General features: G+C 44.2%; 1 protein-coding gene across 1 annotated transcript in view; it reads right to left on the bottom strand.

Annotated features, from left to right (window-relative positions):
• LOC126356128 (uncharacterized) overlaps positions 1-21,666 on the bottom strand; it is a 160,678-nt gene extending 139,012 nt beyond the window's left edge. Inside the window, exon 1 of the mRNA XM_050006839.1 lies at positions 21,610-21,666. Within this exon, the coding sequence (XP_049862796.1) occupies positions 21,610-21,625 (16 nt within the window). The 5' untranslated portion in view covers positions 21,626-21,666. The remainder of the gene's footprint in view (positions 1-21,609) is intronic.
• Positions 21,667-24,679: the final 3,013 nt, after the last annotated feature.

Raw genomic sequence — 24,679 nt, 5'->3', positions numbered from 1 at the left:
TTTTGCTGTTGTACGACAATGCACGGCCACATGTCAGTCAAAAAATCATGGAAGCGATCACAAAACTCGGATGGACAACACTGAAACATCCGCCTCACAGTCCTGACCTGGCTCCATGTGACTATCATCTCTTTGGGAAACTGAAAGACTCTCTTCGTGGAACAAGGTTTGAAGATGATGACTCCCTTGTCCACGCTGCCAAACAGTGGCTCCAACAGGTTGGTCCAGAAATTTTCCGTGCGGGTATACAGACGCTGGTTCCAAGATGGCGTAAGGCAGTTGAGAGGGATGGAAATTATGTGGAGAAATGAAAATATTGTTCCTAAAGGATGTATCTACACGCTGTAAAACTTTCAAACACATAGAATAAAAGATGGATTTTAAAAAAATTGTGTGCATTTCTTTTGAAATGACCCTCATATATCTTGTGTAGTTATCGTGAGTGCAGAAACTGTGTCGCGCAAACAGCCACGTGGATCATCATTTTTTTCGTAACTCAATATGCGAACAATAGGACAAAAAATCGATAATAATGGTACAAAGTACCCTCTGCCACCTACTTTTTATGCGTTGCGGAGTATAAATAAAGATATACAGGGGCTGGACATAAATATGAGAAAACAACGAGAAACACATGCTACCTACTTCTACATCTACATGGTTACTCTGCACTTCACACTTAAGTGCCTGGCAGATAGTTCATACTACTTCTCTACCATTCCGCTCCGATTTCTCTAATTTTATTGTGATGATCATTACTCCCTACGTAGGTGGGTATCAACAAAATATTTTCGCATTCGGAAGAGAAAATCGGTGACTGAAATTTCGTAAATAGATCTCGCTGCGAAGAAAACCGCCTTTGTTTCAGTGACTGCCACCCCAACTCGCGTATCATATCAGTGACATTCTCATGTCTATAGCCCTTCTTTGCACTTTTTCGATATCCGTCAATGCTACCTGGTAAGGATCCCATACCGCGCAGCAATATTCCAGCAGAGGACGGACAAGTGTAATGTAGGCTGTCTCTTTAGTGGGTTTGTCGCATTTTCTAAGTGTTCTGTCAACAAAGCGCAGTCTTTGTTTCGCCTTCCCCGTAATATTATCTATTGGTCTTTCCAATTTAAGTTGCTCGTAAATGTAATTCTTTGGTATTTAGTCGAACTGACAGCCCTTAGATTTGTGCGATTTATCGTATACCCAAAATTTATCGGATTTCTTTTAGTACCCAAGTGGATGACCGCGCACTTTTCTTTGTTTAGAGTCAATTGCCACTTTTCACACTACACAGAAATTCTCTCTAGATAAAAAAAAAAGGTTCATATGGCTCTGAGCACTATGGGACTTAACATGGTCATCAGTCCCCTAGACTTAGAACTACTTAAAGCTAACTAACATAAGGACATCACACACATCCATGCCCGAGGTAGGTTTCGAACCTGCGACCGCAGCGGTCGCGCGGTCCCAGACTGAAGCGCCTAGAACCGCTCGGCCACACCGGCCGGCTCAGTTTCTGGGTGTGTAGTTTCCAGATAGGTGAGTTGCACAAGATGTCCCCATTCGGTGACCACCACGATCACGTGACGGCCCATCACTAGACTTCCTTCCTTTCAATTAGGCTTTGTAAAAGTTCACCAAACCAAGGACACAGACCAAAAATAACTTCAAGACACACATGCACAACACATGTGAAGATACCGCTATGAAGTTCCTGGAGTATACGTGAAGAGAAACCGAGTACCGAATGGATATTGTCCTCGCCAGAACGGGTGCACACTTTGATGTGTATAATGAGAAAACATTAGTTGTTTTGTCACATATTCCAACCAAATGTTAATGTGTGGCATAGTGTTAAAGTTGTAAGGGACGATCAAAAAGTTTCCGTTTGACTGCGCTACTGCTGCGTATATGCAACATAGCGCGACTCCCATGTGGGTACATAGCGCCAACAATGTAGGCAAAGCATTAGTCTGGGATTCGTGTCTTTCCGACGTGCTTGCGGTAAATGTAAAAACGTGAACTATGGCGACGTTACTACCAAACAAGTCCAAAGGGGACCAACAAACCGTTATCCTTTTCTTGGTTGCAAAAGGACAAACGGCGGCAGACGTCCACTGGGGAATGAAGAAAGTGTATGAGTCAGCAGGTCTCTCGAAAATCACCGTAGTAAAATGGTGTGCCAAGTTCCGTGCGACAAGGAGTGCTCCTGCTTCATGATGCACGTCCCCGTATCGCAAATGTCGTAATGCAGAAATTACACCGAATGGGAGACTAGTTAACTTGCCCTACCGTCGTGACCTCACCCCATGCAATTGCGCCTTATAAAAGGCGTTGAGGGTGAGACGTTTCCTATCGCATGAGGATGTGCAGCAGGCAGTAGCGGACTTCCTCACGCAGCAGGACACAGTTTTTTTCCAAAACGGTATCATCGACTTGGTGCGTCAATGGGATGATTGCCTCAGTGGTCAGGGCGATTTTGCCTGATTGGCATACCGATTCTGCACTGTACGGTCTTCGAACGGACACATTTTGATCGTTCCTTATAATAAAGGCTAGAGCTGTAAAGATAATTAATTGACATCCTGCACTGAGATGGCGCACATGAACTAGGTCAAAACAACGTGACATCTGCGCAGAAACGCATTCTCACCCCAAGGCAGATAAGAAGCAAAAATCTCAGTATTACTTGAGGGGCCTGCAGCAACAGCTAGCTATTCCAGTTCCACTATATGGGGAATAAAAAAAGGGGGTGGAAAGCGTAGCTACAAGTACCGGGTGATTATAATTAGAGTCAAGGAACTCCCGGACATCCAGTGTGGCCTGTAATACTGGTGAATAGGCAGCTCTAGGAATCTTTTAATGACAGACTACTTGACCACAATCAACACAAAAATATCTAGGGATTATGCTGGACCAGACACTGTCCTGCCAGAAACACCTAGAGAACACCACTGCGAAGATACGAACTTGGAACAACATGATACATAATCTGTGTGAAACTGCCTGTGGCTCCCCTGCTGAAACCTGCGCATTTCGGTCCTTGGACTAGTCTGTTCTGCTGCTGAATATTGTGCTCCTGTGTGGCTCAATGGTGCAAACATGCCAACTCTCAACGCACAGCTGAACAACAAAACGAGGGTTATCAGCAGTATACTAAGGTCAATACCCGTCGAATGTCTATCCATACTGAGACACATTCTCCCCCATGGACTTCGACGAAAAGCAGCTCTACTCCTTTAATTTGAACGCATACAAGCATACAAGGCAATCCTCAACATCCATGCATGCATGCATGTCCAGAAGAGCACTGCATCGTCATTCGCCATAATACAGGCAGTGAAATGTCGAATTTATCCGCTAACATCGGGCAAGCGACTTTCAATCATGCATAGGAATGTACGAGTACAGGTTATGGACACATAGTTGTCGACATATGGAAGTTTGAGTCTAGCTGTGAACAGTGCGCGGATAGCTTAAAGGTGCCGGCACGGTAACTCAGCGTGTTCGGTCAGAAGGTTAGCTGCCCTCTGCAATAAAAAATACTGAGTTAATGAATCAACGACGAACTGAAATGGGTGTCTTGTGACGTCCGCATCGACCAGATAAAACGAACGAAAACGAACAAAATGAGATTACAAAAAAAAAAATCATCATCATCATTTAAGACTGATTATGCCTTTCAGCGTTCAGTCTGGAGCATAGTCCCCTTATAAAATTCCTCCATGATCCCCTTTTCAGTGCTAACATTGGTGCCTCTTCTGATGTTAAACCTATTACTTCAAAATCATTCTTAACCGAATCCAGGTACCTTCTCCTTGGTCTGCCCCGACTCCTCCTACCCTCTACTGCTGAACCCATGAGTGTCTTGGGTAACCTTGCTTCTCCCAAGCGTGTAACATGACCCCACCATCTAAGCCTGTTCATCCTGACTGCTACATCTATAGAGTTCATTCCCAGTTTTTCTTTGATTTCCTCATTGTGGACACCCTCCTGCCATTGTTCCCATCTACTAGTACCTGCAATCATCCTAGCTACTTTCATATCCGTAACCTCAACCTTGTTGATAAGGTATCCTGAATCCACCCAGCTTTCGCTCCCATACAAAAAAAAAAAAAAAAATGGTAAAGCGACCGCTGGCAATAGGCGGGAAATCCGAGTTCGAGTTCCGGTCCGACACCAATTTACATTGTGGTCACTCCATTATACAGCTGATGAGTGACCGTATTCGCAACTGAGAGTATTTTTCAAGGTCCTTTCTTGTTCGGAATCATCATATGCAGTAATTACGTTCTCCTACCTGATACATCCCAAATGGGTGGGGTATCGAGCAAGGCAAAATTAGCGTAATATGTTCGATATCTCGGATTTTCCAAAACCAGTGAGTGACATTCTCGTAGTAAGGCACAAGAGTCTGACACATTCTTAGTGTCCCGTCGGGAAAGATAAAGTACAGTCAGCTCTAAAGTCCAAGTCGTTGTGTTCGTCTTCGTTCGGGGAAAGTAGGTCGTATCTGGGAGAAGTAGCATCCGAGGCTCAATTGCTTGCGGCACCACCCGAAGGAGGAAGGCCATCACTATTTGGACTCGCATGTCAGGCGGTGTTCATCTGCGTGTATAACATTATGCTTTAGGCACATTGGCGTATCCGTCATGTGAACTGACTGTAACCTGAAACGTGGCATATATTTCTGTTTCACAACCTGATATCGTAGCGCGCACATCCCCATATCAAGGTGTACCGGTTCGTAATACCACTGGTCTTCCAATAGTTGTTTGCCATCCCTCTGCAGCATTGCTCGGCCGTCCTCGAATCAATATGCGATATATGTCGCGATATATGTTCCTCTACCATGGTGCCAATGAGACTCGTCTGGTGTCGCGTCTACATCTTCATCATCGTGCTGACACAGATCGCCAGCCACTGCTTGGTCGCGGAAGTGGGCTAGCTCAAGGTCTGCCCGTCTACTGGGGAGGGTGAAGGTTTCATACCCGACTTTAAAAAGCAGCCCTGTACTCACAAAGTATCCTGATGCCGCCAGAATTTGACACGCCAGTACTGAGCTACCCAAGCACGACTTACGACCCGTGGTCACAGCTTTACTAACGCCAGTGGAAATGGAAGTGAGCGCACGGCATTGTGGGCCGGGAGTCCCCCATTCGGGGTAGTTCGGCCGCCGAGGGCAAGTACTTACTGCATTCGACGCCACATTGGGTGACTTGCGCGTCGGAGATGGGGATGAAATGATGATGAGGAAACACAACCAGCCCCTGAGCGGAGAAAATCTCCTGCCCCAGCCGGGAATCGAACACGGGCCCTTGGCGTGGCATTCCGCCGCGCTGATCACTCAGCTAAGGGGGCGGACGCTTCCGCCAGTACCTCATCTTCTTAAATGTGAACAGCCGTCAGATGATGAACCTGTTAGTTAGAGACCGGTAACGATACTTTTTGTCTAAATACAATGAGGTGACAGAAGTCATGGGATTCTTCCTAATATCGTGTCAGATCTCCTTTTACCCTGTGTAGTGCTGCAACTCGACGTGGCGTGGACTCAGTAAGTCGCTGGAAGTCCCCTGCAGAAATAATGAGCCATACTGCCTCCTTGTGTCGGAGGAAGGCAATGGCAAACCACCTCCACTAGGATCTTGCCTAGTACAGCGGTGTGGGGTCATACGCATCGTCCCCTAAGCTCCTCGAAGCATGGGACCTCATCATCATCATCATCATCATCAATGCCTCCATAATTGCGAAAGTGTTGGCCGTGCAGGATTTTGTGGTCAAACCGACCTCTCGATTATGGAAATGTTCGATGGGATTCATGTCATGCGGGATCTGGATGGCGAAATCATTTACTCAAAATCTCCAGAATGTTCTTCAAAGCAATCACAAACAACTGAGACCCAGTGATATGGTGTCTCGTAGTTTGGGAACATGAAGTCAATGAATGGCAACAAATGGTCTCCAAGTAGCCGAACATAACCATTTACATTCAATGATCGGCTCAATTGGACCAAGGGACCCAGTCCATACCATGCAGACACAGCCCACACCATTACGGAGCCCCCACCAACATGTACGTTGCCTTGTTGACAACTTGGGTCCATGGTTTCGTGGGGTCTACAGCAAACCCGAACCCTACCATCAGCTCTTACCAACTGAAATCGGGTCCCATCTGACCAGGCCACAGTTTCCCAGTCGTCTAGCGTCCAATCGATTTGCTCACGAGCCCAGGAGAGGCGCTGCTTATGAGATGTATTGCTGTTAGGAAAGGCAGTCGCTTCTATCGTCTGCCGCCACAGTCCGTTAACGCCAGATTTCGCTGCACTGTCCTAGAGGATACGTTCGTCGTACGTCTCACATTAATTCCTGCGGTTATTTCACGCAGCGTGGCTTGTTTGTTAGCACTGGCAACTCAATGCAAACACCGCTGCTCTCTGTCGGTAAGTGAAGGTTGGTCACAACTGCATTGTGCATGTGAGAGGTAACGCCTGAAATTTGGTATTCTCGGGACCGTCTTGACACTGTGGATCTCGGAATATTGAATTCCCTACCGATTTCCGAAACTGAGTGTCCGATGCTCCTAGCTGTAACTACCATTCCGTGTTCAGAGTGTGTTAATTCACGGCGTGCCGTCATAATCACGTCGGAAACGATTTCAAATGACACAACCGCCAATGCATCGCTTTTCTATACCGATACTACCGCCATTTCTCTATATGCGTATCAGTATCCCATGACTTTTATCACCTCTGCGTAAATTGCAGTATTAGCAGCGGTTGATCGCTATCAACTTGTAAACACTTCCATATAGCCACCCAGTACCACTCAGTTTCCCAATACGGCACTTAGAACGTTCTTAATAAAGCACTTATTTTTTAATTCGTCTGATTATATTACCCGGTGGTGCCGTGAACAGTATAATCATGTGGTATCAGAATGCCTTGTCAATTTTTTTAACAAAAATCACTTACGTATGTTATTTACTAATTCTCCTGCTAAATCTGAGACTTGTCACTTAGAAACTCAGCTTCCGGTCTTCAATTGGCGTGTGGTTTTTTTTTCTTTTTTATTTCAGTCATCCTCCATTCCTGCCTCTCTACTTGTCTGTGCTTGTCGTTGCACGTTCATGGCCCATAAGGATGAGACTTTGAGCGTAACTGCACACATTTGAGCATGTAACATTACGCGGCAGGACGACGGCGAGCAACTGCCGTAAACTTGGGCTCAGTGTGTCGGCTGGAGGCCGACGCGGCGCGCTGAACAGCGGAGGCCCGAATGCGGGTTCAGTGGGCCGCGACACTGGCGCAGAATACTGACGAGCCGGGTCAGCCATCGGACTTAGCGGTGCGCGCCGACGACAGTCGCATGCCCAGGCCTCCTCCCACACCGAGGTCACTCGATTCGTCCGAGCGGACGTTACACGCCATGTCAATAAAATTCTTCTGGGTTAGAGACCGCATTGTCATTTATAAAATTCCAACGTTTCGGCGTCTGTTGCAAGACGCCTTCCTCAGGGTGTGTTGCTAACTGCTGAATGAGCGCAAGTGTGGGTACATATATACTATGGAAGAGTGTTGTGATTGGATGTGAGGATGAGGAGGAAGGGTACTAGGAGTTCATTTTATTGGCGTTTGCATTGCGTCTTGTTATTGGCGGAAATAGGCGTTTTCCATTGGAGTTTCCTTTACTGCCTGCCATTGGTGGAAATCGGCGAATAGGAGACTTAGCGGCGACTGGAGCGTAGCGTTGTTTACTAACTGCCTAGTATCGACTAGGCCGCGTCAGCGCTCTGTGTACCATCCTCCGCTGTGGCCTACCGCACGCCTGTTGCTTTGCGCTAGCTGTCCTTCCGCAAAGCTGTCACAGCAGGCAGCCAAGACGCTGGAAGTCTGTACCCGTCTTCTCTGTTCATATTATCGGGTCGCTTGGCTATTTCTATAGCCTCTCTAATCTTCCTCCTCAAACTAAATGGCTGTTTCGCCAGTACTCGGGCCTCTCGAAATTCGATGTTCATCCTGCACTGCTCATGATGTTCTGACACCGCTGATTTGCTATATTGTTTGAGGCGGATGTATCTCTCATGTTCAGTTAGCCTCGTGCTTATTGGACGCCCAGTCTCACCTACATACACCAGTCCACATTCACACTCGATTTCATAAACTCCGGCGGCATGAAACTTGTCAATTGTATCTTTTGTCGAGCCCACAATGTCTTTTATTTTGTTGTTGCTACGAAAAATCGGCTGAATACCTGCCCGACGGAGAATTTTGCCCAGACGTTCAGTAACCCCTTGTACATACGGTAACACGGCGGTGTTCTGTGCTTCGTTCTGTATTTCCCTGTTGCCCTCCTCCTTCGGCGCCATGGTTTTGCGTATCAGCCTCATGTCGTAGCCATTAGCTCCAAAAATGGTCCTGAGGTTCTGCAGTTCAGCTTGCAGGTTGTATTCATCGCTGATCCTGTAGGCTCTCTTAGTTAAAGTTCGCAGGGCCGAATTCTTTTGCATAGAATGGTGGTGGGAGGATGCATGCAGGTACCTGTCCGTGTTGGTGGGCTTCCTGTAAACTCTGTGTCCAAGCTTCCCGTCTGGCTTACGATAAACTTCTACGTCGAGAAAAGGCAATACCCCGTTCTTTTCAATCTCCATGGTAAAATGCGGTCTCTAACCCAGAAGAATTTTATTGACATTGACAACGGCCGCGGAAGCCTACGGTTACATTACACGCCATCTCTACACGATCGATTCAGGGCAGAGTCGACCAGTCAGTTATCCATCGTATTGCACTACGAAGATCTGCTGAAGTAATGTTTAGACGCTCGTGAATTGGCGTGGAAACATCTGAGCGGGTTTCTTTTCTGTACGGTCCTGAGTTGCTTCTACGTATCTTCCAAACTGCCGTCATCGCCGCGGTAGTTTATTTCTCCGGTAGTTAGTGGCAGGAACAGCTACCGTATATTGACTGCCGAGTATTTGTCTAATTGCAAACTGTCCTAACCGACTATGAAAACGTCTAAAGGATGTCTCATAATTACCAGCGAAAACTAATCAGAGTGAAGGTATTCGGTAAAAGAAAGAAAAACTTTGCAGTAAAGATCGGTGATTTTTGAGAGTATGTAGTTATGAGCCGCCACAGACTTCGGAATGAAATATTGACCTACTTAGAACAAATGTACTAGAAATGCAAACTTTTCGATTAAGCTCTCATCTTAATGGACTCAGTCAGCCCCGATAGCTGTGTGGTCAGCGCGGTGGTCTGTCACGCCAAGGGGTCCAGGTTTGACACCCGCCTGGGTCGGAGATTTTCTCCCCTCAGGGACTGGGTGTTGCGTTGTTCTCATTATCATTTCATCATCATCAGAGGAAGGCAACGGGAAACCACCACAGGAATCACTTCCCTAGACGCTCATGCGGTGGACCTCTGTGACGAGGCTTCCCCTATGACTACACCTGCCGTAAGACAGAACATAATGGACTCAGATTTCATCACTGGCCAATCGTCGGCGAATGTAACAGACGATTGATGCGGCTTCGCTATATTTTGTTGTTGTAAAACGACATTGGAGGCGAATTATGGTCCGTGATGGACACGTCGATCAGGGCCGGCACACTGTGTTGTGGTCTTCAGTCCTAAGACTGGTTTGATGCAGCTCTCCATGCTACTCTATCCTGTGCAAGCTTCTTCGTCTCCCAGTACCTACTGCAACCTATATCCATCTGAATCTGCTTGGTGTATTCATCTCTTGGTCTCCCTCTACGATTTTTACCCTCCATGCTGCCCTGCAATGCTAAATTGGTAATCCCTTGATGCCTCAGAACATGTCCTACCAACCGATCCCTTCTTCTAGTCACGTTGTGCCACAAACATCTCTTCTCCCCAATCCTATTCAACACCTCCTCATTAGTTATGTGATCTACCCATCTAATCTTCAGCATTCTTCTGTAGCACCACATTTCGAAAGCTTCTATTCTCTTCTTGTCTAAACTATTTATCGTCCATGTTTCACTTCCATACATGGCTACACTCCATACAAATACTTTCAGAAACGACTTCCTAACATTTAAAACAATACTCGATGTTAACAAATTTCTCTTCTTCAGAAACGCTTTCCTTCCTATTGCCAGTCTACATTTTATATCCTCTCAACTTCGACCATCATCAGTTATTTTGCTCCCCAAATAGCAAAACTACTTTTCTACTTTAAGCGTCTCATTTCCTAATCTAATTCCCTGAGCATCACCCAACTTAATTCGACTACATTCCATTATCCTCGTTTTGCTTTTGTTGATGTTCATCTTATATCCTCCCTTCAAGACACCATCCATTCCGTTCAACTGCTCTTCCAAGTCCTTTCCTGTCTCTGACAGAATTACAATGTCATCGGCGAGCCTCAAAGTTCTTATTTCTTCTCCATGGATTTTAATACCTACTCCGAATTTTTCTTTTGTTTCCTTCACTGCTTGCTCAATATACAGATTGAATAACATCGGGTAGAGGCTGCAACCCTGTCTCACTCCCTTCCCAACCACTGCTTCCCTTTCATGCACCTCAAGTCTTATAACTGCCATTTGGTTTCTATACAAATTGTAAATAGCCTTTCGCTCCCTGTATTTTACCCCTGCCACCTTCAGAATTCGAAAGAGAGTATTCCAGTCAACATTGTCAAAAGCTTTCTCTAAGTCTACAAATGCTAGAAACGTAGGTTTGCCTTTCCTTAATCTAGCTTCTAAGATAAGCCGTAGAGTCAGTATTGCCTCACGTGTTCCAATATTTCTACGGAATCCAAACTCATCTTCCACAAGGTGGGCTTCTACTAGTTTTTCCATTCGTCTGTAAAGAATTTGCGTTAGTATTTTGTAGCCTTGACTTATTAAACTGATAGTTCGGTAATTTTCACATCTGTCAACACCTGCTTTCTTTGGGATTGGGATTATTATATTCTTCTTGAAGTCTGAGGGTATTTCGCCTGTCTCATACATCTTGCTCACCAGATGGTAGAGTTTTATCAGGACTGGCTCTCCCAAGGCCGTCAGTAGTTCCACTGGAATGCTGTCTACTCCGGAGGCCTTGTTTCGACTCACGTCTTTCAGTGCTCTGTCGAACTCTTCACGCAGTATCATACACTGACCTCTAAGATTATCGAACTTCTGGATTTTTCTGTCTGTGGTCTTCTCAGAATCCAAGTACGCAAAGCTCCCGTCGATACAGCGAATTGTAGTCTTGTCAGGACGGAAGACTCCGTAGGAGTGCGGTCAGCTGATACCAAGGTACCTTCCCTGCTCGATCTATCCATCTTGGACCATACCGTCCCAGTTGGATGTCGCCTTACATTAGCAGCATTACTCAGCTAAACGCCATAAGGCGAAATTTAAGCGTAGACAAACTTTAGTTTGATCGTAAAGTTTACGTTTCAAATGCATTTGTTCTAACTGGAACAATATTTCATACTAAAGCCACTGACGGTTCATAACCATATGTTTCCAATTACGTCGTCCATTTAAATTAATGTGACCACCTGTTGAAAAACTGAATAACTACCTATTAAAGTACATATGTGCGCCGGCCAACGTGGCCGAGCGGTTCTAGGCGCTACAGTCTGGTACCGCGCGACCGCTGCGTCGAAGATTCGAATCCTGCCTCGGGCATGGATGTGTGTGATGTCCTTAGGTTAGTTAGTTTTAAGTAGTTCTAAGTCTAGGGGACTGATGACCTCAGACATTAAGTCGCAGAGTGCTCAGAGCCATTTGAACCACACACGTGCAGGAAGAGAGGTAATGAGGTTCTGGAAGGTCTGGAGCATTGCTGTGGCATGCTGCCCAAGGTTTCTCGGCTAAGAACCTATGGCGCGATCGAGGTGGTCTCACAGAGTCTCGATTGGATTTAAATACGGGGAGTCAGGTAGCCAGAGGAGTACGATAAACTCAGCCTGGTACTCTTCGAACCACGCACGTAAACTGCAAGCTGTGCGACACGTTCTGTTGTCCTGCTGGTAGATGCCATCGTGCCAAGAAAAAGCAACCTGCACGTGGGGGTGGATGTAGTCCCGCAGGATAGATACATATTTGTGTTGATCCAGTGTGCCTTCCAGAATGACGGAATCGCCCGGAGAATGCCAGGAAAGCATTCCCCTGACTATAACGCTCCCTCCTCCAGTATGGACACTGCTGACGAATGTTGCAGGGTGTTTGCTTTCAGGCTTTTGACGCCGATACAGCATAAAACGTGATTCATCTGAAAAACCCACCTGTCGCCACTCAGTGGGCGTCCGGTTGCGGTACAGCTGTGGAAATTTCAGCATTCATCGTCGGTGAACAGGGTCAGCATAGGTAAGTGAACCAGGAGCATGCTGCAAAGTCTCATACCCGGCAACATTCGCTGAACGGTCGCTCGGGAGACACTATTGATAGCCCCTTGCTTCATCTGGCTGGTCAGTTACTCAACAGTTTCTCGTCTATTCGCTCGTACACATCTCTGCATCCGACGTTCACCCCTGTCATCTATGGCCTGTTGTGTGCCACAGCTACCTCGTTGCCCGATTTGGATAGCGCCATTATGTCATGCACGGAATACTTTAAAAACGGCAGCACGCGTACAGTTTAAAAACTTATCTGTTTGTGAAATGCTTCCACCCTTGGCCCAAAAGCAAATGATCATGCTCTCCTGAAAGTCGTATATCATCTTGTTTCCGCATTATGATGATGGCTGCACTGTTTTTCGCTCCCACTAACATGCTTTACTTTCCCCTCCACTGCTACTGCTCCCACGTACCGTCTGTGAGTGATTGATCCACGTTGACGTCGAACGTAGGCGGTTGCACATTCATGCGACTGAACCGTGTATCTTGGCAAAAGCTCGTTTGCGGACCAATGTTTAATAGAAAGTTCTTGCTTCTGTTGTCACATACTTTCAGTCGTCTCATTTTTCGCTATTAATTATGATACCCTCTGCATAAAGTACCATCTGGAAAATATGCTGTTAGAGTAAGACCCGTCCTTCTCCTCCTGTAGCAGTGGAGTGACCTATGATGAAGATTCTATCTGAAATTAATTGAAAATGAACTAATTAGTTCCGAAAACCTAGTCTGTGAGATTGCTGGACCGACTGAAAACACATCCGATGAAATTTTATCCGTAATTGGGGATCCAGTTGGAAGGGTGACATGTAATGCTTAACTCTCGAACTTCCAGAGCAATTTCAGCCAAAACTTGGTGCATGTACACTGTATGATCAAAAGTAACACGACATCTGTCTTTGAAGATTACATTCGGTGTCTCGACCCTTCACCTGGACGACGGCTTTTCAACGAGGTTTCAGCGTGTTTCTGAAGGAATGACAGCCTATTCTTTTCCAAGAGCAGAAATTTTGGGAAGATACTGATGTTGGGCAGTGAGGTCTGGAGTGGAGCTTACGTTCTAATTCATCCCAAAGGTGTTTAATTGGGCTCAGATCGGGATTCTGGTATGGCCAGTTAATTTTAGGAATGTTATTGTTCATACCATGAGACTTTCAGAAAAACATCATTCACACAATTTCGAACGTAGCAAGAGCCGACAAGTGTGATAATCATCGCACAATCTGCTTAACAGCTTATGCAAGCAATTTGCTGACGAGAATAATATACAGAAGAATGGAAAAGAAAACTGAAGATCTCTTAGATGACGATCAGTTTGGCTTTAGGAAAGAGAGGCAGTTCTGATGTTGCGCTTGACACTGAAAGCAAGACTGAAGAAAAATCAAGACCACTCATAGTATTAGTCGACCTAGAAAAAGCGTTCTACAGTGTGAAACGGTGCTAAATGTTCGAAATTCTGAGAAAAATAGAGGTAGGCTGTAGGGGAAAACTGGCAACAGCAATACGTACAAGAACCTAGAGCGAACAATAAGAATGGAAGACTACGAACGAAGTGCTCGGATTAAAAAGGGTATATGACAAAGATGTAGTCTTTCGTCCACTCTGTTCAATCTATACATCGAAGACTTAATGAAAGAAATAAAAGAAAGATTCAAGAATAGGATTAAAAGTTAGGATGAAAGGATATAATTGACAAGATTCACTGAAGACACTGCTATCCTGAGTGAAGTGTGAAGAACAATTACACGACCCGTTGAATGGAATGAACAGTCTAATAGGTGCAGAACATGTATTGAGAGTAAATGGAAGAAAGACGCAAATAATTACCTGTAGCAGAATTGAGAACAGTGAGAAACTTAGCATCTGGAGCGGAGCTGACGTTCTAACTCATCCCAAAGGTGTCTCATTGGGTTCAGGTCGGGATTCTGGGCAGGCTAGTTCATTTCAAGAAGTAGAAAAGTTAAGAAATTCTGCTGCCTAGGCAGGAAAACAACGCGTGATGGACGGAGCAAGGAGGACATAAACAACAGACTAAAATTGGCAAAAAGGACTTTCCTGGCCAAGAGAGGTCTACTAGTATCAAACATAGGTCTTAAATTGAGGAAGAAATTTCTGATATTGTGCGTTTGGAGCACAGCATTGTATAGTAATGAAACATGAACTGTGGGAAAACCGGAACAGAAGAGAATCGAAGCATTTGAGATGTAGTTCGACAGAATAATGTTGAAAATAAGGTGGACAGGAGAGGTAAAGAATGAGGATCTTCTCCGCAAAATCGGCGAGGAAAGGGCTACATGGAAAACACTGATGCGAAGAGGGGACAGGATGATAGGACAAATGTTAAAACATCAGAGGGCGAGGAAGTCTGTAACACCGAAACTGCAACAGGACGTAGTACATGAGTGGCTTAGAACCCGGAGAAAATATGTTGTGTTGCTAAGACGCCACCAGCTTCGCAAAGAGTGGAGTAGTGGCAGTTGGTGGTGGGAAGGAGATCAGATTTACAGTAATCGCAAGCGCCCGATATTAGTGCCGAATCACTTTTATTATTATTACTTATTTAATCGATAGCCTGATTTGGAACCACTCCCTGTGACATCTGAGTAGATGTTTAGTCGAATAGAACGAACAGAACTCTGTGAAACTTTCTAGGTTATCCGACATATTTACGATTAGAAAAGTCATTAATTTTGCTATACACATTTTATACAGGCATCGGAATTTATAGACGACTGTTAGCGGATTCGTGTGAAGGAAGTGACTGATAGCAAAGTGATCCGTAATCGTGGGTATTTGTGCTTGTTTGATTATAAGACTTTCATCGAAAGTGGAAACACAAGGCCCCCAACCCTGTACAGACAGTTAGAACACATCTGACTGACCTCCAATAAAAAATTAAGATCTCGTTATGAATCCTCAGAGCGTGCTTTTCAAACGGTTACCATTGTATTTATAGAACACAGTGTAGTAAATTTACAGTGAGATGGCATGCTCGAGTATTCTATAATCTTCGAAAATACCGATCTGGATTCTTCGAATGACTATAACAGATGCGTCGAGATCGTGTTCTCTGAGATGTGAGTTTGACAGCTTCGTGTAGGCTGTTGTTGAGCTGTCTTATGTTTCTAACACTGCCATACCTGTACATATGCTCCATTATTGGATTTGTTGTTGACAGTATTGTCTCATTTAGAAGCAGCTACAGCGTTCATTCAGTTAAAAAGAGATGCAAAAACGATTTGCACCTGGATAGCGTTTCCTTAAGCATTTTACCGAAAAGTCTGCACTGTTCATCAGGTTTCATTTTCAATAACTTAAAATGTGATCTCTTTAGATTAGCCTCTAATGTGATTTTTATTGACATCGACTGAAACTACACGTTTACTGTCAATGTTTATTTTATTTCCACTATGTTGTTCAGACGTTTAAACGTATCAATATCAAGTTCATTCATGTCAATTAATATTGCATGTACGTTTTGTGTATGCGACTTCTGGGTAATCTCTGGCACGAAACACGATTTTAGTCCATGGTCCACAGTTTTGTTGATCCTAAACGCCTAGTGAAAATAAATTGTGAGTGGTAACAGTAAACCTATACTTTCATTTTCAGTAGGCTTCCAGCAGAATTGGAGAACTTGAATAATAAGCCCAAAGTCTTCCACTACAAGTTGAAAGTTTTCTTATTCTGTACAGCAAGTCCTTGCATTTTTAAGTACTCTCTCTCAGAAATCAATTTTTCGTATTTTATTAATTCCTTAGGTTTATACATAAATTTCCTAGTAAGCGTTCTGTAAAGTAGATATTGACTCGTTCTGCAAGCAAATAGCTATCAGTCTCTTGGTCCCACGGAACATGATAAATAAATAAATGAATTAAAGAATGCCAGTTGAATACTTTTATATTTGTCTCAATGTAAAGGGCGTGAAAAACGTTAACTGCAAACCCTTATTACTATCAGGTATGCTTTGCACAAACAGAAGTGCTCAAATCTTGATGCAGTACCGCGAATCAGATAAAAAAGGTCACTGATAACTTGAGAAAAAGAACGTCCCCGACTGTAAGCAAGCAGAGAGCGTGCCACCGACAAGTACACCTCATTCCACAAGATACTGTCTCTTACAAAACTGTTCACATGGAAGAGCGTTTCAGAATCTTGAACTTCAGACGTAATGATCTACAGGTGAGACTGTGGCATCAGATGTAATTGTTCCTTCTTTTAAACACTTTAAATTGGAACAGAACTTAGAGGGATCGTCACCACGGGGACGTTTTACCAGGCGAAAAATGGCATGTTCCAAACAAATGGACCATATTTTAAACTGATTTATGCCATACTCTTCCTTCCATACTGATCCTTTCGGCTTCGTAGCCTAATTTTGTTGTCAGTTGTTAGCAATGGACCTCCAGCTATGGTAGGTCAGCGTAGTCGTGACACAAATCGCAATAGAGCAACGTCTTTAAATCAAGTGTTCAAGACATTCTACAGAAAGTTTTGAAGAAAAGTATTTGCTATCTTTTCCCGTAAGCCTTGACTTCCGAAAAAAGAAAAAAAAGTGCACTTCTACTGTGATATTATGGTACAAACATTATTAACATTTCTGGTTGAAACTTCCTGTCAGATTAAAACTGTGTGCCGGGCCGAGACTCGAACTCGGGACTTGCCTGCGAAAGGAAATGCTCCCGAGTTCGAGTCTCGGTCGGGCACACAGTTTTAATCTGCCAGGAAGTTTCATATCAGCGCACATTCCGCTGCAGAGTAAAAATCTCATTCTGGAACATTTCTGGTTTATGATTGTGCTAGTTTTATTTTATTAATAGATTTTACAAACCATATGTGTTATTTGTTTCATGTACGCCAGCAGAGACCTTGGGATAACGGGTGGCTAAAGTTTGCGAGGCTTCAACATCACACGTCACCAGATACATATAACATCTGGTCGACAGCCATCAACAATATGAAGAAGCAGAAGCGACACCAAATCTCTTGCGGCGACTGTCATCCGATAACATGAAAAATGAACCACTACTGTAAATGATGTATGATTCTAAAATTGTCTTTAGTCTCATTTTGAGTCTTACATTTCATGCATCCCATCTTCTTTTACGGCTGCGAAACATGGACAGTTAAGGCAAGAGACAAGCAGCGGATTAACGCATTTGAGCCTTGCAGCGCACAAAATGGACCGAAAGGAGAACTAATACATCCATTATTGCGCAACACAGTATCTCAAGGCGCCTTTCTTCTCGTGACAATCAAAAAGTTCCCAGTACTTTGGTCATATTGTGAGAAGAGATTGAGAAAATCTAGAGAAAATCATTATCGAAGGAAAAATCGAGAGTCGAGCGGAAGAACAGAAAGCAAGTGCATAGATCAAATCAAGATCTCCAGTCTACCCCTTCAGCAGAAGCCGAGAGGGCAACCATCCAAGATGGAGACTTCTGTCCATGGAATCACAAGCTCATGAGTGAACACGACTTATGATGATTGTACTGATATATGTTTCTCGGCTTTTAATAGTTGACATTCCATAGCACTTTATTATGAGGCCAAGTGCATGCACACAGATAAATAGTGTTCACGTGTTTTTATTGAAAACAGATCTACTGATTTATGAGTGTCATTTAATTCCCATGCCTGAAAAGAGTATTATTTGCTATAATTAATGGAGAAACAATATTTGCTTGAATATTGCAACTGCAACTTTATTTAACTGAAAGTTATTATAAATGCAACATACATTCCTGACCAAAAATATTACGACGAATTACGGTAACCAAGCTAAAGCACAGAGTGTATTTATCAGAGGAAAAAGTATTATCAAGCCTTACGAACTGATGAAAAGTGCACATTACAGTAGATTAAATTACTCTGACTGAAATCTGACAAGAAAATTTTGTTTCTAGTGAGGCTATTAAAACAGATCGGTCAAAGAAAACCATCATATCGACCGGGAGACCGGAGTGCTGACCACACGTCCCTCCTAACCGCATCCTCATCTGAGGATGACACGACGGTCGGATGGTCCCGATGGGAAGCTTGTCGCCTGCAGAGGGAGTGCTTTTTTTTTATTAAGACAGAGATTAACACTTCACTGATAGTCTTGAATGGTCTTAAATGTCTGGCTCAGACACTATCGCTGATTGTTAGGATAACGGCGATAAACAGTACAGATTAAGACGACTACTGATAGTTCTACTCAAAAGTTTCTTCCTTCCTACAGCGCTATGTACGTTCGAATGAACGTATAGTTAGAGAATATTGAAATCAAATGAATTCCTTTGTTTGAAACAACAATTCATAGGACGAGTAATCTGATTCGCCATTAAACTGTATTGTCGACATCGTACGTCCTTTGTAGCTTTGTATAGGAGTCCATCTTTCGCCTTTAAGACGGCTTAAACACTGCCGGAGACACTTTCAGCGAGGTGTCTGCTATCTCTGGAGGAATGGGAGCACATTCTTCTCTAGAGCTGAAACCAGAGAAGGCACTCACGTTGGACTCTGGTCTGGAGCATTCGACGTTCTAACTCATCCCAACGGTGCTGAATTGGGTTCACGCCGGAACTATGGGTAGAATAGTACTTGTCAGGAATGTTATTGTCCACAAACTACTGCCTCACAGATACGGTTGTGCGTTGTCATGCTGATACAATCACATTCTTTGAACTGTTCCTCTATTGTACACAATACACAATATTGTAAAATGTGTTCATATTCTTCCGCACTTACCGTTTTCTTAAGCGCAATAAAGGTAGCAAAACATAGGCACGAAGTACACTCTCATACCGTAATACAACGTCCTCTGCTTCACTGTTGGCACTACACATTTTGGAACGTAAAGTTCTCCTGACATTCACCATATCCGACCCCTTGCATCGGTTTGCCAGAGGAGATAGCGTGATCCCTTGTTCCAAACCACTCATTTCCAATCACACACTGACCGGTGACGTCGCTCTGTACACGACATGAAACGTCGCTTTAGTGCACCTTGAAAATCACTGAGCTCTCCTGATTAGGACTGCTGATAAATCAACGGGAAAAGTATCGACGTACAGGGCTACAAAAATATCGGCTGCACATTGTAAATATACTGCCGATTTTAAAGCTGTACATTTAAGTTTTGAATTATTATTAGACACTCTGTACCTCAACAAGCTAGAAGCCTGCTTATCCCCTTAGAGTAAGAACTGCAAGGAAAACGATGCATGTTCACGTTTGGCGGTGATAACAATGGCAACTGCAGTAAGTGGCGCAATAAAAGTTGTCCGATGTGTCCGTCGTCCAGTGTTGTCACATATCGAAGTTGTCCGCAACACTTCATGTCGACTTCCCTGTTTTTTCATTTGTGCCAACGCCAACGACTTAGCAGTTGCAGTGTGAAAATTATGTGGTGAAGTTAAACGTTGCAGTTTCTGTTGCTAGTGCCGAATGTCGATTGCATCGGCATTTCTCCTCACACGTCTTCGTCCACCGCTAAGACCAATCTTGTCTTTAAGATTTTTGTTCATCATATTCAGCAATTGCCGGCCGGTGTGGCCGAGCGGTTCTAGGCGCTACAGTCTGGAACCGCGCGACGCTACGGTCGCAGGTTCGAATCCTGCCTCGGGCATGAATGTGTTTGATGCCCTTAGGTCAGTTAGGTTTAAGTAGTTCTAAGTTCTAGGGGACTGATGACCTCAGAAGTTAACTGCCATAGTGCTCAGAGCCATATGAACCATTTTTCAGCAATTATGTTTTTGAAGATTTCCAATGTAAAGATATAGCACACTAGTTGTGTTAAAAATAGTTTTTTATGCAACTGGAATGCTATTTCTTCACTTCGGACGTATCGTTTTCCATTCACACACACACACACACACACACACACACACACACACACACACACACACACCTCCCAGTGCAATAAGACAAGTTCTACTGTGCCACACAGTCAGAGAGAAAGTCTGGACAAGATGAGAAGATGATAGTCCAGAAAGTAGTATGACTCCTTCAGACAGTGAAAGTCAAATTTATGTTCTATTATAATTTCAAATATTTACCGAAACTTGCGAAAAAAATATAAAACAAACATATGGTCACCCAGTTTTGCCTTTTCGATATTCGATATATTGCTCACATAAATATCGCCGTTATATATCGATACATTTTTGGAAAGATTGCGATGTCTCAAGTTTCATCTACGGATCTATTCCTGACCGGGCTATCCGTTGTTTCTGCTTCTCTACTGACAACACGGTATTGACCGCCTCCTTTTGGACTGGCGGGTGTCGCTCTCGTGACGTGTGGTGGTCAGTTCCGGATTACATATAGGTGCCTGAATATTTCTGGTCAGGTTATGAGAGCAAGAGAGAGCAAGAGAGAGAGAGAGAGAGAGAGAGAGAGAGAGAGAGAGAGAGAGAGAGAGGAGAAGGAGGGAGGTTGATTTTACGTTGAACGGATAGAAGAAAGGTGATCGCTGTCCTGATAACATTGTCAGTTTTGTTGAAGATACTCTCATTCATAGAATTCTGTATTAAAATATACATTACAGAAGCAAAACCGGGGGTTCCACAATAAAAGTGGACCTCAAAAACAATTTCGTTTATGAAAAAGATTAAACGCTGCATGGAGGATTTTCAAATAGAAATCAGTAGTTAAACAGAATTTCTAACGATCAGCATGTATAACTATATTCTTTTTACTTGCTTTTCCGCCTTTTGTTAGGAATTATAATTTTAACCTGAGTGTGGTCTATGTAGCACAGGATTAACTAAAACGCCAAGTTGCGGCAGTCCCTGACATTCGAGGCGTATTCACTATCACACGTCGAGGAGACATATAACCCAGATCTCGATAATACAACACTGTAATTACTTTGTTAGTCGGGCCCGGTTATCTAGCGCTAAAGCGCGGGCCTGAAAGCCGAGAAGTCGCGGGATCAAGTCTCGGTCAGGTCAGGCAACTTTTTAGCCCGCGTTTAATCCCGTCTTCACCTCAGGAGTAACCAGTATCGGCACGTCGCTCGGATTCCTCGTTAAACTGTAGGCCTCATTTCTCCATAAAGAGGGTAAATTTGAAACACACAAGTCGCCGAAGTGTCGTCCTGCTGAAAAACTTGAACCCGGCCACTGAGCCACACGAAATAATTACTTTGTTGCGACACTCGCGTAACTCTGCGACGGGTTGCGCCCCGCCGGATGGAGCCCTGCACTTTCATCCAGACGAGCTTGCCCCGTAGCACAGAAGGCACGGCGCCGCACTTGTCAGGTGGGGAGTACTCACCCATGAGCGCAGCCATGTCCAGCGTCGCGTCGAGTCGCGTGGTCGACTAGTGAGCCGAGCGCGCCGCCACACTTTATGTCCTCGGGCTGCGACGCCAGGCGCCCCGACGTGCCAGCCGCCAGCGGCCAGCGGCGCCCCTCCACCGTCCCCGCCAGGCGCCTTCGAAGGTTCCGCGCTCTCGCTAACACTGTCCAACTCACGTCCCTGCCGGCTCGAAGGAGCCTCAACATTGCACTACCGAAAAATCGAACTGTGTGCGAACGGGCCTAGGAAGTCCCAACGATACCGAACGACCGCCGTGTCATCCGCAGTCGATAGGCGTCGTTGGATGCGGATATGGAGAGGCATGTGGTCTGTTTTCGTGACCAGAGCCGCTACTTCTGAGTCAAGTAGCTCCTCAATTGGCCTAAAAGGGGCTGAGTTCACCTCGCCCGCCAACTGACCCATCCGAGTGCTGGCCAAGCCCGACAGCGCTTAACTTCGGTGATCTGACGAGAACCGTTGTCACCACTGCGCCAAAGCCTATGCAGTTGTCTTAATTTTTGTTTGGCCGACCAGCCTTCTGACATGTTTCATGCAATTCGCAACGACTTCTCCTCCTGAGCCACCGCTCGCCTCAAAGTACAAGGGTAGGCATAAAATTTTAATTCATCAACATCAGATACTACATCCCTCGCCCTTTTGTCGAACCGGGCAATTAAAATGCTACGGACAGACGTCCAGAGTGGGCTGTAATCATTGTACCAGGATACAGATTAGCTGGCTGTTTTTCAAGGTGTTCCTTGCTTGGCGGGGGAGTGGCTATGTCCGTAAAAAACAGTATTCCGTTTGAGTCCATAGACGTCTCACGGCACTGCACTGAACTTATATCTGAATGTTGTGGTGGATCAGTTGAACTTAGTGAAAAATAGTTCAAATGGCTCTGAGGACTATGGGACTTAACTGCTGAGGTCATCAGTCCCCTAGAACTTAGAACTACTTAAACCTAACTAACCTAAGGACATAACACACATCCATGACCGAGGCAGGATTCGAACCTGCAACCGTAGCGGTCGCACGGTTCCAGACTGTAGCACCTAGAACCGCTCGGCCACACCGGCCGGCGAATTTAGTGAAACTAAACTTCTAATTGTTGTTGTTTATAGGTCCCTTAACTCTGACTTCAGAGCATTTCTACTCAAGCTAGAGAAGGTTCTTGATTCACTTTGTAGGAAGTCCAAGAAATTAGTTATATGTGCTAACTTCAATATAAATTTTGTATAGGATGGTTCAAGAAAAAGGGTGTTGGTAGATCTCCTAAAGATCTGAGACAGACTGTGTATTTTCCAACTAGGCTGCAAGGGACAGTAGCATAGCCATAGGCAATATTTTTATTCATTCTTCATTACTAGATAGGCATTCTGTTAGTAAAAGGATGAATGACCTTTCAGACCATGATGCACAAATTTTAACACTAAAGGGCTTTTGCGCTCAAATGAATGTCACATGTAATTACAAACTATGTAGGAAAGTTAATCCAACAGATCCAACAGCAATAGAGAGTTTTTTTAAACTTTGTCAAGGAACAAGAGTGGCAGGGTGTTTATAGTGCCGATAACATAGATGATAAATGTAATGCTTTCCTTAACACATTCCTCATGCTCTTTGAGAGTTGCTTCCCACTGGAACGTTCTAAACTGGGTACTAGCAGTAATAGGGAGCCCTGGTGGCTGACTAGTGGGATAAGGATATCATGCAGAACAAAGCGGGAGGTCCCGAGTTCGAGTCTCGGTCGGGCACACAGTTTTAATCTGCCAGGAAGTTTCATATCAGCGCACACTCCGCTGCAGAGTGCAAATCTCATTCTGGAAAGCGGGAATTGTATCAAAATGTTAGAAGTACTCACAATCAAGCTACAGTAGCCCAATACAAACAGTATTGTAAAGTGCTTAAAAAGTCAGTAGGAAGCCAAAGAGTATGTGGTATTCAAATAGAATAGCTAATTCGCAAGATAAAATTAAAACCATACGATCAGTTGTGAGGGAAGTGTCTGGTCAGCTGCACAAGGTCGACGATATGAAATCAGTTCGCAGTAAAAATATTGCTGTTACTGATTAGTCACATATATGTACAGTATTTAACAATCATTTTGTGAGCATTGCTGGTGAATTAAATAAAAATTTAGTTTTACAGGGAATCGCATAACTTTCGTGGCAAATGCCTTTCCGAGATTGATGTCTGAAATACTCCTCTGTGATACAGACAAGGGGGTGATTGAGTCAATAATTAAATCACTGAAGACTAAGGACTCTCATGAATATGATGGAGTGCCTAACAGAATATTACAGTACTGTATTGCACGTGTTAGCCCTGTATTTAGCCATATTTGTAATTTTTCAGTTAGGAATGGTCAGTTTCTCGAACGATTAAAGTATTTATTAGTAAATCCGCTTTATAAAAAGGGAGAAAGGGATAATGTAGACAATTTAGACCTTTTTCTAAGCCATCAGTGTTGGCTAAAGTTATTGAAAAGGCTGTGTATGTAAGGGTAATTGATCATTTTATATCGCACGATTTTGCTATCAAACGTACAGTTCAGCTTTAGGAGTCGTTTAACAACTGAAAATGCTACACTCTCTTTTCTCTGTTAGGTACTGGATGTGTTAAACAAAAGGTTTCGAACGCTAGGCACATTTTTTGATTTAACTAAGTCGTTTGATTGTGTTGATGACAATATTGCTCCAGAAGTTTGATCATTACAGAATATGGGGAGTAGCTCACAATTGGCTCACCTCGTACCTTAGCAACAGACAGCAAAAGTTCATTATTGACAGTATTGAGAATGGTTGTGATGTGCGGTCCTTAGCGGGGTACAGTCAAGGAGGGGGTGCCACAGGAATCAGTGTTAGGGCCACTTCTGTTTCTTATTTATGTAATTGATATGCCGCCTGGTATTGGTATGCCGTGTAGTATAGCATATTTCGTGACAGGTGGATTGGTCGTCGAAGCACCGTACCATGACCCGCACGTTCACCGGATCTGACGTCCCCGGATTTCTTTGTAAGGGGAAAGTTGAAGGATATTTGCTATC

The sequence above is a fragment of the Schistocerca gregaria genome, chromosome 1 (assembly GCF_023897955.1).
Source record: "Schistocerca gregaria isolate iqSchGreg1 chromosome 1, iqSchGreg1.2, whole genome shotgun sequence".
Taxonomy (NCBI): Eukaryota; Metazoa; Arthropoda; class Insecta; order Orthoptera; family Acrididae; genus Schistocerca; species Schistocerca gregaria.
Note: the sequence above shows the minus strand (reverse complement) of the source record. Positions and strands in the feature narration are given on the sequence as shown.